The sequence below is a fragment of the Sorghum bicolor genome, chromosome 9 (assembly GCF_000003195.3).
Source record: "Sorghum bicolor cultivar BTx623 chromosome 9, Sorghum_bicolor_NCBIv3, whole genome shotgun sequence".
NCBI classification, from domain to species: Eukaryota; Viridiplantae; Streptophyta; class Magnoliopsida; order Poales; family Poaceae; genus Sorghum; species Sorghum bicolor.
In genome coordinates, this window is record NC_012878.2 from 48,559,326 (window position 1) to 48,575,572 (window position 16,247).

The 16,247-nt window shown below is 42.9% G+C and overlaps 1 protein-coding gene across 1 annotated transcript; it reads left to right on the plus strand.

Annotated features, from left to right (window-relative positions):
• On the plus strand, positions 10,987-12,894 carry LOC8076882. The gene has a single exon (XM_002439728.2). It carries the CDS (start codon positions 11,248-11,250, stop codon positions 12,892-12,894), a length of 1,647 nt encoding a protein of 548 aa, XP_002439773.1. The 5' UTR covers positions 10,987-11,247.

Here is a 16,247-nt window from a genome sequence, read left to right on the forward strand (position 1 = left end):
GCTTTTCTACTTAAACTTGACTTAGCTAAAGCCTTCGACAGATTAAATTGGCAGTTCCTTACTGTTGACGGTCGATAACGTCAACTTTTATTAGAACTTTAAACCCAAAGGAGAACATGAAAACACACTAGTCTAGGGTTTAAACTGACAATTTTCATGAGTTTTGCATATTCTATATTTTCCAGGGTCTATTTCTAGAAAAGCTGAAAAGAGGGATTCAAGTGCAAAATAAACATGAAACTTATCCGCCATGAAAAGATCACGATTGGGACGTGAGAAGACTCTAGAAGACACCCGAAGAGCCAGAGGGCCAGCGGGCTAGAGATGTCAATGGGGAATTCCCTAACGGAGAGTGCTTCCCCATCCCCATCCCCGTCCCCGTGGGGAAGAAACTTCACCATCCCCATCCCCGCGAAATGTCACGGGGGAGATTTTCTCCCCATTGCCGTCCCCGTGTGGGGAATAATCTCTGTGGGGTTCTCTGTATCGGTGTTAGTTCATATTAGTTTATGTGATGTCAACTATTCACATATTCACGAATTCATATTAATGGTATATAAACAAATCCCTTCTATAATGACTCACATTTGAGACTAAGAAAGTGAAGGATTAAGGTTTTAACTTTGCTTATATATCACAATTATTGGATCTTGCAAGTATATGGGCCTTTAGAGTCAGGTCCCCGCGGGGAGCGGAGACGAGGGCATGCATACCATCCTCGTCCCCGTGAACCCCGACGAGGACAACTTTTGCCTCGTTTAATTCCCTGTGGGGGCAAAATCTATACCATTCCCATCCCCTAATAGGTGAATTCCCCGCGGGAAATCGGGAAACGGGGCCTCGTTGACATCCCTAATAGCGCCGGCCGGCACCCCAACTCTAGGGTTTTGGCCCCCCTTATGGAAGCTTCCTCCACTGCCTACGAGGAGTCATATCGGCCCTTGGTTAAGTCGGTTTGATCCTACGGTGCACGCGCATCCACCAGACTATAAATACATAGATAAACCCCCCTAGAGACAACAACTTCATTCATCAAGGCCTCAAGCCATCAAGCATCAAGAGCCTTCAAGTTCATCAAGAGCCTTCTAGTTCATAGTTCTAGTTAGTTAGATTAGAAGTAGAGGAGATCTAATTCTTCATCGAGATCTGGAGCCCCTAGCGTCGGTCTGGAGTGCAAGAGTTTGGTAATAGATCTAGTTCTTACTTTATTGTATTCATTATATATTATGGAGAGTTTATTCTTAATAGATTCATATGTTCTTAATTGCAATAGTCATTGTCTACTTTGATTATATGTCTTGGATAGTTGGTTTGATCTTATTAAATTCATGTAATTTCTCGTATAGCGTTTACCTAATCGATCGTTGGGTAGATGGTAAACAATATGTAGACGTGGTGTCTAGATATCTTGTTTATATGCGAGTGCACCCTAACGTGCCGGGACGTGTGGTAGTCCACGTAGGTGATAGCTGTGTTGGTTCCTCTGTAGTCCACCCTCCGTACGTAGTACTAGCATGGGCACGGTTGCAAAGGAGGTGACCCTTGTGTCTTAATACCCTCATTAGTTAATGCCTCTTTACATGTGATTATGATATAGGGTTAACTTAACAATGATAAGCACTAATTAAAGTCATTCATGCGATTATAGAATTTCCTTGGATCTAACTCCCTAGTTTATCCAATGGCTAACTATGATTATAACTAGTAGATGCTCTGATGATTATCCTTAATTATGATACTTGATAATTATGCTATCACCCATATTTATCCATATTTATCTTGTGACCTCTGCCTCTTATGAGTAGATTATATGACATTGGTAATATCATTTATTCATCCTATATAGTTTCTTATCAATATAATAGATTATAGTTTAACACGTAGCCTTCCTAGTGGTGAAAGCCCTAGTTTGGTTTTGGATAATTGATGAAACCCTAGTACTAACCTCTATGCTAAGTGTGTGTAGACTTAATGAGGTTGGTACATGCCAAGTGATGGAGCAAGTGATGATCATGGTGATGATGGTGATGACCACAAGATGATCAAGTGCTCAACTTTGAAAAGAAGAAAGAGAAAAACAAACCCTATGGAGATCAAGGCAAAGGTATTGCTTAGGGTTTTGGTTTTAGTGATCAAGACACCATAGAGGGTGTGATCACATTTAGGATAGATAACCGTACTATAAAGAGGGGAATTCTTTGGCTAAGCGGTTACCAAGTGCCACTAGGTGTCATTGTTCATGTGCATGCATTTAGAAACCTAGTGAGCTAACTTAACTCCTTCGAAGAAAATGATTGTGAAAATGCTAACACACGTGCACATGTTGGTTTACACATTGTGGTGTTGGCACACTTTGAGATGGGAGTTGAAGTTTGAAGGGTTGAGAGAGGATGGGTTCCTCTCTCCCTCCCGCCGAGCTTGCTCGGCGGGATTCGGCGCTTTTCGACAAAATGAAGTGCATATTTTCTATTGCGACGGAGGGAAATTTGGTGAAGTCGCGGGAGTGTTTCTCGCTGAGAAAACACTCACCGGACGCTGGCTTAGAGGCACCGGATGCTGTGTCTGAGCGTCCGGTGTGCAGACAGTGCCTGGCCCAGCTAGGGTAAGGCACCGGACGATAGGCACCAGACGCTGGCTTGAGCGTCCGGTGGTGCGCGTCCGGTGTGAGGGGTTTTTGCAACTCTCTCTGCGCGCGAGTCCGGTGAGCACCGGACCGTCCGGTGCCTAGCGTCCGGTGAGGTCGCGAGTTTGACAAACTCTCTGCGCACGAGTCCGTTGAGCACCGGACCGTCCGGTGCCCATCGTCCGGTGAGCACCGGATGCTGAGGGTGCGTCCGGTGGCTTGCGTCCGGTGCTCTGCAGGTTACCGTTAGGCTCTGACACGCGGCTGTTGTTGGAGCACCGGACGCTGGTGTTGAGCGTCCGGTGCCCCTTTAAGAGCGTCCGGTGACCCCGAGTTTTTGCCCAGTGTAAGAGCCAACGGCTCTATTTGTTTGAGGGGCTATAAATACGTGTTTGGCTGGCTTGGGGCTTAGACTCTTGGCATTCTAACATACTTGACATCCTTGTGAGCCTAAGCAAACACCTCCCACTCATCTCCTTCATAGATTATACATCTTTGTGAGATTGGGAGTGATTCCAAGTGCATTTGCTTGAGTGATTGCATCTAGTGGCACTTGGGGATCGATTTGGCTGCGGTTTTCTTGTTACTCTTGGTGGTTGCCGCCACCTAGACGGCTTGGAGCAGCGGAGGAGGATTGGCACGAGTTGGTGATTGTTCGTGGCCATCTCCCGGTGATTGTGAGAGGTTTGTGCCTACCTCGGCGGAGAGCCAAAGGCAACATTAGTGGATTGCTCGTGTCATTGAGCTACCTCACTTGTGGGTAGGTTCTTGTGGTGTCCTAGTGAGGACGAGGTTCGTGCTACACCTTTTAGCCACCGAACCACCAAGTGTTGGTCGACACAACGGGGACGTAGCGTGCCGGCAAGCACGTGAACCTCGGGAGAAAAATCGGTGTCTCAATTGTGTTTGATTGGCATTCTCCCGGTGCTTGATTGTTTATATTGGTGATTGGTTCATCCCCTACACGGCGGTATAAATATCTCATCTTATCTTTACTTACCGCAAACTAGTGTAATTAGTTTAGTTGCTTACTTTGACTTGTGTAGCTTAATTCTCTAGTGTAAGTAGTGACATAGCTCTTGTGTGCCTAGTGATTATATCAACTAGAATTGTTGGATAGGTGGCTTGCAAACACCCCATTAGAGCTAGAGCAAAAAGCTTCGCTTTGTTATTTACTAACCTCTTGCTCTAGTGAGTTTGTAGAATTTGTAAATAGGCTATTCACCCCCCCTCTAGCCATATTAGGACCTTTCAAGTGGTATAAATATAAATCGACAACCTCGATGAACTCCCTAGGTAAAATGCTACAACGTTATAATTATCTGTCCGCTTGCAGAACCCGTTTAATTTACAATCATGTTATATTCATATCTTTTATATCTGCCTAGTCACATTAGTACATATGAATCTATAATAATTTTCTAGCAATATAATTAGGGATGACAACCTACTTCATGTTTAGGAATGTTAGTAATTAAGAAGTGGCTAGTTGCTAAATGACAAGTTAATTATATACCGAGCATTTCTGGCATTGTTGCTAGAGGTAGGGTTTATCTCTATTTTTAGTAATGACGATAGTAAATATCAACACTTACCCAGGCTCTTCATCGACTTTGTTTACCCAACCATTTTGTATAGCTTCTCAAATGTTGCTACACTTCACCTTCCATGGCGGTTCGTCCAACTGATTTTTTTTTATTCTTGACCGTGGCATCAGACAGTGATGCCCTCTTTCTCCCTTCTTGTTTGCAATAGCCATTAATGAACTTTCCATTACCTTAAATGAAGCTTTGCAGAATGCCAACCTCTAGAGAGTCTCTCTTGGTCACAATTGTCCACCAATTCACTCACTTCTATTTGCGAGAGATCTAATCTTATGTGGAGCTTGCGGATGATCTAATCTTATGTGGAGCCGCCAATATACAGGAAGCAACAACTTTAAATAATATCCTCAATGATTTCTGCAGATAATCAGGTCAGATCCCTAACTTTAATAAATTTGCAATCCTCTTTAGTAAAAATGTGGATGATACTACCAAAGCTTATATCAAAAATATCTTTCCTGTCCTTGATTTACTTCCTAATACTATCCACCTAGGTCATCCTCTCATTTTTACTCACAGGGACAAGAACAGTGCTTACAACTTTATCTACAATAAATTTTTGGCTAAGCTTACCACTGTTAAAGCTAATAAAAATCAACCATGCAGGATGTCTAGCTTATATTCAATCGGTCCTCTCTTCTATCCCCCATTTACTATATGTCTACTATCATCTTCTCTAAAACCTTTATTGAAAAGATAATTTCAGTTATGAGAAGGTTTTGGTGGGCTGGCATTCAGCAAGATGACCCCTCTAACCCTATTGCTTATAGGTCTTGGGATGATATCTGCCAATCTAAAGATAATGGAGGACTTGGCATTCGGGACCTTCACCTTGTCAATAAAAGTCTTATTATTCACACTGCTTATAATATTGCAAATTGTAAAGACCCCTTCCTTTCAGCTATCTTAAAATCCAAATATTATTCTCACAATTCCTTCTGGCGGACTACCAATAACTCTTCCAAATATGTTTTCTGGTCCTCTCTCATGCAGGTCAAAAAGGATTTGATTAACAATGTTACTTACCAAATTCGTGCAGGCAACTCTTCTATCTAGTCTATACCCTGGCTTCCCCTCTAGGAATCCATTCATCTACATCTTTTACAACCTGTTAATGTTACCCCTTTGCCTGAAACAGTCTCTGACCTTTGGCTTCCCCACTCACAGGATTGGAATATTAACCTGTTAAATGGCATCTTTGATACATAGGTTACTAATTAGATTCAGAATCTTCGAACAGTACCTCAACAATCTCAAGATGTGCTCAGATGGATGCCAGCAAAAAAGGTATTTGTACTACAAAAAATATTTATACTCATCTTGCAGCTCAAAACAGAATTCAATTGCGTGCTTAAGGATCTAGGAGCATTCTACCACAAGCTAAACAAATTCTAGAAAAGGTTTGGAAATCTAAATCTATTACACGTATCATTCAAACCTTCACTTGGAGATTAATTCGTAGAGCTCTAGCCTCTGGGAATAGAGCTTCTAGCTACTCCAATCATATACATCCTTTCTGTGCCTATTGTTGAATTACTGAAACTAATGCTCATTTATTTTTTATTGCAATCTCCCAAGAGCTGTTTGGTTCACTTCTAACCTTACTCTAAGAACTGACTCTCTACCTCACGAACAAGATGGTATACAAAATATTTTACAGATTATAGTCAATGCTAATACTACTGAGGTTCAATTATAAAGTATCTTAATAACTTTATGGTTCATCTGGAAAGCTAGGAATGATAAGCATTTCAACAAAACCTGGTCTACTATTCAGGTACATAGTGCGGTTGCTGCTATGCTGGCTAACCTTAATAATGATGATTCTTGCAGCTCTAACAACCCTAACCATCAGGACTACAACAACGCTACTCACAACAATACAGCCCAGAACAACCATTCTACTTCACAAGGTACTCCAAATACTATACAACATCTATCTTTGGTACAGGTACATACTCAACAGGGCCACCATCCAAGCACAACCAGAAGCAGGGATACGCCATTCTCCACTACAAGACCAAATGACACAGACCCCTACCTTGTTAGATTGCCGGCTTTGCTGACAGGAGTTAGATGATACACTGATGCTTCCACACCCCCTGATCTTTCTTCTAACTCATCTAGAAATGCATGCATTGGTATTTTTATTATCAACAACTAGGTACACCCGGTGCGAACCATCTACATCAAAACGCTTATGAAGGGAACTTCTTCTGTACTGATGGCCGAAGCAGCAGCGCTTGCCCTTGCGGCAACTGTTACTACTCTTCTTGATTTACAGCAGGTTCCCTTCCTTTCAGATAACCAACAACTAGTGCACTTCCTTAATGCTCCCAATCAAGCCAATCTACTCGACTGGAGAATCAAGTACTACACTCAAACCTTCATTAATCTCTCCACTGCGGCTGCCCATACAACTCAGGATCGAGAGAGATCAAAATTGTACGGCTGATACTTTAGCCAGGCAAAGTTTCATCCAAATGCAATCCACTTCTTCTTCTGCCTTCACTTGTACCTGCTCTCATGCAGCTCATGTTGAGTGCTCTCTAAGAGAAGCACTTCTCCCTGTAGCTTTGCAATCTGTATCTCTGCTAACAGCCACTTGATGTTGATAATAAAGTTGTTTATTATAAAAAAAAACTCTTCCAGACGTCAGTGCATACGCCCGCGTAACGCAAATAAAAAAGTAAATGTTTTCATTGAATTGCTACAATTTTTGAATGGTATATCCATTTTTTATTTTGTCTACACCAATATGTTCTACGTGGTGAGACGAACAAAATTAGACTCCACTTACATATATTTTGAAAGTTTTATTTTTGTAGCAATTTATGTGTAATACTACCCTAAAGTTGATACTCTATAATACTAAATTTGCTACTCTAAAAATATACTAAAGTTGTTACATTATACGCGCAAGCTTGGGGGCAAAATATTAATAAAAAGACTTACTACCATTTAATATTAAAATTGCTACTATGTAAAAAATGCTATAATTGTACCACCTAAGGGCTAAATTATTAAAATAATCATAAAATAAGCTGCGAGGACCAAGTTATTATACAATCCAATCTATCATCCTTAATCGTAATACTTGTTACAATCCCTAATCCCAACCTAATGTGCCATATATGTGTATCTGCTTTTATTTTGTGGCAATTTATGTGTACAATATCTATTTTTTTTGTGACAACTTATATATTGTAGGTGAGGCAACTGATATGCATAATTTCAAAAGACATTCCCTACAAAGATGACTGAAAACTAAAACTAATAAACATTAAAAAACTTGTGAAAATAACTTAAAACTAAAAGTAAAAAACATTGAAAAACTCAAAAAACTGAAACTAAAAGAAACAATAAAAACAGGAAAATCTCAAAAAATAAAAATAGTCAACTATAAAAATATGTCCATCGATTATTATCACGTAAATATAATAAAATTATTATACAATAGTTACGTAACGGTACTAGACCTATATTATATTAATTTAAGAGCAAATTACATGGATCAAGTTGTCTGTGACACTTTGTACGCTTAATACATAAAGTTGCTATATGTTTGCAAGTATATATAATTTATTAAAAGGTTAATATATAAGTTGCTACGCACTTAATACATAAGTTGCTACATGCTTAATACATAAATAATTATTCAACACAAGTTGTTAGTGCAATTTATATGTAAATATGTGCTAGGAGATTTATCAAAATTTACTACCATGTAATACTAAGCATTGCATAAGACGCCAACTTAGAAGGTAAGTTACTATATAATTGATATAGGATTTAAGAATGTATTCGAACCTAAAAAGGTGACTAATAACTGAAAATAAAAGACATTAAAAAATTTTGACTAAAAATTGAAACTACAAAATAACCTTAAACTAAAAAAATAGGAAACACATAACTCAAATAACTGAAACTAAAAGACATAATGAAAAGAAAGAATGAATGAAAAGAAAATCAACAAAACCGAAAACTAAAGTACACACATTAAAAAAAGCTAAAATTACAGGAAAATGGCACTGAAAATGACAAAAAGAAAATAAAACTATGGAGACAGAGGAGAAGAGTGGCCATGCCTGTCTCCAACGGCGAGTACCTAAATTCGACACCCATTAGGGGGTTTGGGTTACCAAAGCGAAAAGGTCATGGACCTAAATCCTTGCCTGTTCCAATAGCAAACGCAGAAAGAAGACCCAAAAAGGATACGAGCTCCTCCGTGGGCCTCTCCACCTCCTGGGCCACCCTCACCCTCACTGCGCCATCACATCCTTTGCCCTCAGAGTTGCCGCCCGCGCTTGTGAGCTCCGCATGAGGTCGCCGTCACCGTGCTACGGGCCAGGGTCGCCGCTGCGCGCTTCGGCTTTCCGCCGCCGTAAGCCATTGCGGGCTTGTGCGCACCCCACGGGCCGAGCTAGACGGAGCCGCGTGGATGAGAAGGAGGAGGAGGAGGAGGTGGTAGTGGTGGAGTGTGAGGCGTCCGACGATGGCGTTGTAGGCGTCGAGGTATATGGCGACCGCAGCAGCGGACACATCGCCTTCGCCGTCGCCGACGAGCGTGGGCCCCGCATCCGCAAGCGCGAGGAGGTCGGCCACCGCGTTGAGCTCGCTCTGGTGCGTCGACCCGCGGTGCTGCTCTGGCCGGGCTCCGGTGCGTCCTCCCCTTCCCTCGACCATGGTGGGCCTTGCGTGGAGACACAAATAGATGGTGACTTGGTGAGAGACCCTTATTTGGGTTCTACATGACTCGCACGCAAATGGATCATGGCGCTGAGGCAGTTTTTATCCAAAAAAAAAAAACTATGTAAAACTCATTTTATATTTGGGTCACCTTATGCCTACTGTGTTGGAGTCATCTTCTAGGGGCCCTCAAGCATGTTACACACACTCTGCTAGGGGGGAACGTGAGATGGCCTTTGGATGGAGCGGACGACATAGATCGCTCGACTGAGAGCAGTCAGCCAGGTCGACTGCAGAGGATTTCTTGTTATGATTCTTCACCTGCCGATCCCCGGGAACGAGATCCTCGACAGTTGAGTTCGCAATGACAGACAACGGTTCGAAGAAGCATCTTCGTCCACTCAAATCGAACGTCCACGCGCAGCTGCCTATTCGGACTCTATCACTGGCTCTTTCGCTCCGGCCCAAAAGGTGCCCAGCCCAGTCCAACACAGCTAAGAGAATCCAACGAGCTGAGCCAATATATTAACACAGAAAAATGGCGCCAAAACAAGACTTTTGGAGGGAAAATAGACCTCGATGATTAGTCTTGTGTTGTCTGGGTCATCAGTTCTTTAGAATGCAGAAGCAAGTCATGCAAGCAGGTCGTCATTTTTAGCCTCCCCAAATAGAATCTGCAATGGAGGAAGAAGAGAACGACACAACACATCATGGATCCAAGAAGTAAGTAGTGCAGAATCATAAATTAGTTTGTGGTTAAACAATCTAGCATGGTTATCTAGTATAGTATATAAACTGACAACTATAAGCAGCACTTGTCTGGTCTGTATTTTTTTTAGGTCCAAGATTTTCCTATTATAGATGGATGTCACCTTTTGTATTCTTTTAGTAACCTGACAACTACAAGTAGTCACATACCTGTGTTATTTATTCTTTTCAACAGAGAGAATGTGGTGCCTTTTCTGGTTCCCCATGTTGGTATGGAATTCAGAAATTCAGAAGAGGCTTAGATGTTTTGGCTTACCTGAATGTTCATTTATGTATATCAAACATGGAATATGACTAAAATTCAGAGCACTCAATGATGTTCAGTTGTGCTGAATCTTGGCCTAACTTTATAGATACAACAAAGCACAGGGAAATGTCTCCCAATCTGCACATATCAAACTGACATTCTTTTACTATGCATTTGAAGTATCTCTTTTATCATTCAGAGCTTATAAATTGACACAATAATCATAAACACTGAAGTTTTGAATTGATGCAACAATCAAACTCTGAAGTTGATAGATATTCTATCCTTATACTCAATATGGAGCCATAATCTTAATCTACACATCAATTTACAATAACTGAACACTCTACTGAAGCTAGGCTTCTCACACAGCTTCTCTTCCTTCCACACGGGGACATGGATGTGTGCATTGGCCGTCGTCCTATGGTGCTGTGGGCTCAGCAGGAAGGGTTGCACTCCTATTCTTGCCTGCTGAGAGCCATGGGGTTGGCATAGAGCTCAAACCATTCTGCTCGCTTGCTCCGGTGCAAGGAAGATGTAGACCAACGGCCAGATTCGGCGAGCAGCCGGTGGCAGCGGACGGAGATTTGGCGAGCAGCCGGCGGCGGCAGACGAACCACGGCTGATTGGGTGCTGGGAACGGAGAGCCTCCCTGCTGGGTCGCTGCGCCGGATTGGGCCATGGGCACCTTTTTGGGCCGGAGCGGGAGAGGCAGCGAGAGGGTCCAAGCCAGCTGCGCGCGTAGACGTCCGATCTGAGCGGACGGCGATGCTTCTTCGGGCTGCTCTCTGTCGTTCTGAAGCCAACTGCCGAGGGTCTCGTTCCGATCCCCGAGCGTTCTCTCCCCGCGCCGCCTCCGTCTTCCCCTCGCCTGCTCGGCCTCCGGCCCCCGTAGCGCACCGACTCCTCCACCGCCGCATACGCCTCCTCCGCGTGGCCGGATTCCGCCGCCCCTGGTGCTGCTCGCCACCGCCTGATAGCACCCCGGTGGCCGCCTGGCCTGCATCTCTCTCTCTCTCTCTCTGCTGCTGCTGCTCTGCCGGCGTTCAAGTCCCATGGGCGAGCCCATCGGTGGGTTCGTCCAGATCCGCCGCCGCAGCCACCTCTAATCTCTCTCTCAGCTAGATCCGCCTCCACCGCCGTCCAGCTCCCCACGTGCCAGTCCCCAAAAATTTCTCCTTTCCGCTGCCCGCCACTTGTCTTGTCGCCCAATTCACCTTTCGTCGTCGCACAACCTATTACTCTCGAGCTCGTCGCCGCTCGCCCCTGCTACGCCTAGCGGTGGGGATTGATAACGATCGGAATTGCTGTTGCGGATGCCTCGATTTATCCGCACCCGCTGGCGTAATCGCAAGCCCTGGAAACCGGGAGAGCGCGCCATCGGCACTCTCCGCTCGGTTCACCGCTCCCGCCTCAGCTCTGCCATAGGTAAGAAGAGTTTATACCTGCCCCTGCGTGCGTCGTCTTATAGTGACGACCGCGTCAGTGCCCTCACCGATGATCTGCTGCTCCTCATCTTACGCCGCCTGGATACCCGCAGCGCCCTCGCCACCGCAACCCTTTCAAAGCGCTGGGCTAGCATCCCGCGCGGGCTTGACGCCCTTAGTTTCAGGGTCAATGATATTCTTCCTCCGCGCTACCACCAGTGCACCAGGATCCACAGGGAAGCCAATTTTAGTGCATATGGCTACCTTGCCAATTTCAGGGCGCTTGCCGCCAACATTAGGCGTTATGAACGACGTGCCATGCGCTCCATGTCCATCTCCATCAACAACTTACTGGATGCAGATGATTACCATGAGAATGACCCCGATGGCCGAAGTTTGCGGAGTGTTTCAACACTGAGGGTTGAGTTCTTTGCTACCTGGCCCTCCTCGGGCTGCATCAACCGCTTGATAGCCAAGGCTGTGGACACTTGGGGGGTTCAAGATCTTGAGATTTCAGCAAAGGCTACATTCTTTCGGCTGGATTCCCACAGTTTTCCCCATCATGGTCTCTGCAATGATCCGCAGAATTCTCGTCTGCGAAGTCTGAAGCTAGCAGCTTGCCATCTTCCACAATTGCAGGACTTCCGCACGCTCACCAGTCTGGTCTTGCAAGGTTTGCCAGACTCAACTCCAACTGCAGCATATGTGGCTGTGTTCACCTTGTGCCCACAGCTACAAGCAGTGCACATCAAGTCTTGCAATATCAAGCAAGGTGATATGGTCATCCATGCCCCCAGATCAGAGATTAAGCAGCTTATCATTGAGCATTGCTCATTTGGACAGTTCAAGCTGTACACTCTCCCAATGCTTGAACGCATGGCTGTCATTGACACTTCAGTGTTTTACAATCTTAGCTCCTTCCCATGCCTCAAACACTTGAATATTACACGATGCTATGGCGCCTTCAAAAGACGTACAATTACCATACCTAGTTGGGACCTCAATATGTTTCTTGGAGGCAGCCCAGGAATAACTGATCTCGTTGTCCGCTTTACTGGATATGATAGATGGTTTAAGATATGGAGCTCCGCACTGTTGTTACCTAAACTCAGGAGGCTCCTGATTGCTGATCTGCCTTCATCCTGGGATGTTTCTTGGCCCCGCCTCCTCATCGAGGCGGCGCCATGCCTTGAGAGCCTTCACATCCATATTAGCCCTTGGGAAGAGGATCCTTGTGATGACATCGTATGGCAATCCCCTAAGGTCTGCCACAATCAGCTTAAGGAGTTTGTGATAACTGGTTTTCAGGGAACAGAAAGACAGATTTACTTTGTTAGCTTTGTCATGAAAGTAGCAACAAAGTTGGAGTCTGTTTCTTTGTTAAAAAATGGGCTTGTTCAGGGCAGAGGCCATTGGGACTGGGACATGGTGAAGCAGCAACACCAATGGGGCAATGAAGAAAGAATCAAAATACTTAACCAGATTTCTAAAGATGTTCCTTGCTCAACAAGTACTGTTCAAGTGGTTCTGGAGTAACCTCCAACATGTGTCAGTGAAAAATGCATAAGTTATGTGTATGCATAATGGTGCTCCCAATTTGACAGATGTTATGTTTGCATACTTGTAATTTAAAAAAATACATTAGGCCTATTAGTATTAATTTCGTCCAGTTTATTTCTGTGCTATGAAGCCCATGAAAGATCATTGCATGTATATGCTCTCTTGTTCATCTTCACTTTTTTATGCTTTTGCTTTATATATACATATGGCCAACTTGTACCCTTAATTTTCTTATCTGTTCCAGTCAGTGAGATGAGAAGAGGAATATATGCTTCAAATTTTATAAACATTGTTCCAGGTTGTTTCCTTGTACAAAAAGGCATGTTCAGGGCAGGGACCAGGGGGTGTTAGGACTGGGGTTTGGTGACACAACATTACCAGTGCAACGATAAGGAGAAAGTCAAACTACTGAACTAGATTGCTGATAATGTATGGAAATCATGGACATACATTTACATTTTTTAATAGGATATAAATTTAAGTCATGTACTGTCAAATACTATGTTGATGCCATATTGAGATATCTAATCAAGCCTGCTACTGAAGTCCAGGTGTATGGTATACCTTTTTTTAATTAAAAATGAAAAAACCGATTGAGTTTAGCAATTTAGATTCAGATGTCAAATACTGTTTTTTCCCCATCAAGGCTACAAGGTTGTGTAGTAATTTGATTTCGCAAATGCACAGCACGGCAGTAACCTAATGTTATCTAGATTAGGCTAATTAAAGGTTTATTTATGTCCTTCGAACGCAATCAAGTACCTCGTGGAGTGGATTTTAAATTTTATAATTTATATACTCCAGCTTCATGGGAAAGCGACCACCTGTAACTGAAAGGTGTGAATTTCTAGTGCTATAGCCTTCCTACTATTATGTTGCATGGGCTCTAAATTTACCACATAGGTTATGCAGGGCGACACTACTAACTTTTTTTCAGTCAGTCAAGCCAAGAAATATTACATTCAGTTCCTGAACTGGTGTCAAATTTTCATTTGCCTTCCTGAGCCATTGAGTCAGGATGATGATCAAAATACTCAAAACTGCCTGCTGCAGTCTAGGCTGTGTTGCAAGTTAGAGGATGATGATCAAAATAATCAAAACTGCCTGCTGCAGTCTAGGCTGTGTAGCAACATACAAAAGGTTAATTAGTTAGCCTTGAAATTACTAAGCTAGATGGCACTATTGTCAGAGTCTTCCTACTGACATCAAAAGGTAGGCAACAGATTTTTTCATTCAGATTCCAATAGCAGTGCTTAAGATGTGTTTTCTATTTGTCCACATAACAATCTTTTTTTGTTAGGCTTCAGTATTCATAGTTGCATTAGGCTCCTATATTTTGACTTCGTAGTTGCAAAATATATCAGGCTCCAATATTTTTGACTGATGATTTGTTCTTCTTGACTAATGATTTGTTCCCTTAGGTTGCTCTCCTGAAAGTAGCCAACCTAGAAACTAAATTCCATTTATTATTTCTGCTAATCCAGTCATGTCACTGGTGAGTCATTTTATACTATATTTGACTTTGAATACCAAAATGTCTGAAACCATTTACAGCTCCATTTATATACACTGGCCTTTTATGTTGCCTTCCATGGTGCACATACATCTATAATGCAATTTTCAGATTTCCTTGTTGACTGTAACATTTTCAACCAGAGCCCTTACTAGCTTGAACAGAATAATTTGTGAATTATCTACCCTTTACATGTACTTGCCAACCATGGCTCTGGAGTTGCTAATTCATCTCCCATGCTATATTACATTAACTGAATGTGGCGCTAGACAGTTTATTTCCTTTCTTTTGGTTAATCGAAGCTATTAAAAATATATATGTTCCTGGGAGGAAGACTTATGTTTGTATCCTCATGTCACCTTTACCTATTAATTGGCTGTTTGAACTCGCAAATATATGCTTCCTTTATATGTTTCTGGGGTAAGACTGTAAATCCATGTGCATACACTTGATGGGTAATATGTAGTGCATAACCACATTTCAGTGTGGAGATGGTAACTCTGAACATGGTACCATTGGATCAGACTTGGAAGCATTATACTAAAGTGAACAAAAGAACTAGATAGGTTCATGGGTTTGTGAGTAAACCCTCGGATGCTGTGGGTCACAGTTGTATTTCAGCACATCACATGCAGTTTCCTGTGTCATTATCATATATGTATCAGTAGTCAATCTATGCAAAGATCTATATATCTCTGGTCTTGCTGTTTTACAACCTGCATAACCTGCATTATTGGCCTTTGAAGTAGGACCAAGGGTTGCAGCACCTTGTGCCAGTGCAGCATTATCAATTTTGACAACAGTGCAGCATTATGAATTTTGACCAAGATGATTCTAGGTAGCTTCATATGCAATCTGGTTATTACTGTTAGTTCATACTTCATGCTTTCATAGTTTGGCTACAAAGAGAATGCTTAATTTGGAGCAGATTTAGATTTTATAACAAGAGTTATCAAATAAAGCCTGGCACAAACTGATTCAAGACTGAGGTACGGTGAATTCCTTTTTTTTTTCACTAACTTCTAAACTACCAGTATGTTATACTGATTGCAAGGATTAAACAAAGCCACATGTTTCTGATTCCGTAGCGTCACAAGAGATGACTTGAGGTGTATTTTAGGTGAGTTGTTATAGGTTCTCACACCATGTTGGTATGTCCTCTTACCTCTTTTATTTATTTATTTATAACTGCCACTCGGTAGAGCTTTGCTTGGATTTAGGCATTTAGCTGAACAAATATGAGTTATGACTTATGTAGCTGAGGTTGGTAGAAATATTGCACATGACAATGATTCCAAATATAATCCTGAATTATCACTATGTTGTAGAGAAATGTGACCTACTACAAGCTATTGGGGAGACCATTATGTACCAATGTATAGACTTAGCTTTGCTGAATTGAAGGAAAAATTCATCTCAAATAGCATCAGCCAAAGGCTCTATTACCTAGCCAAAATAAAAGGGAACTAATCACATAGGCACACACAATATACTAGTCTCTACTCCTAAAAAGTTGAAACTGGAATCGTTCACAGCGGAGCGAAAAGTTACCGCTCCACGCGGCCTCTCTGATACCTGCCCCGTGCCACCGCCTCACACTGTCGCACCCTCGATCGCCAGAACTTCCCAATCAGCTGTGAGCTCGCAGCCCTCCTCCCCCTCTTCCCAGTCCAACACCCTCCTCTCTACCATCTCCCTCGCCATTCTCTCAAACCCAGTGTGCCCATTTCAAAATTAGGCCGCAGTCGCATCTATCATCTGCATAGTTCCTCTAGGCGGCGCCTAGGCGCGATTAGGCGCTGGGCGAGGGGTAACC

Excerpts from the sequence above, each read along its gene's own strand:
- LOC8076882 (XM_002439728.2), top strand. The coding sequence starts at position 11,248 with ATGCCTCGATTTATCCGCACCCGCTGGCGTAATCGCAAGCCCTGGAAA.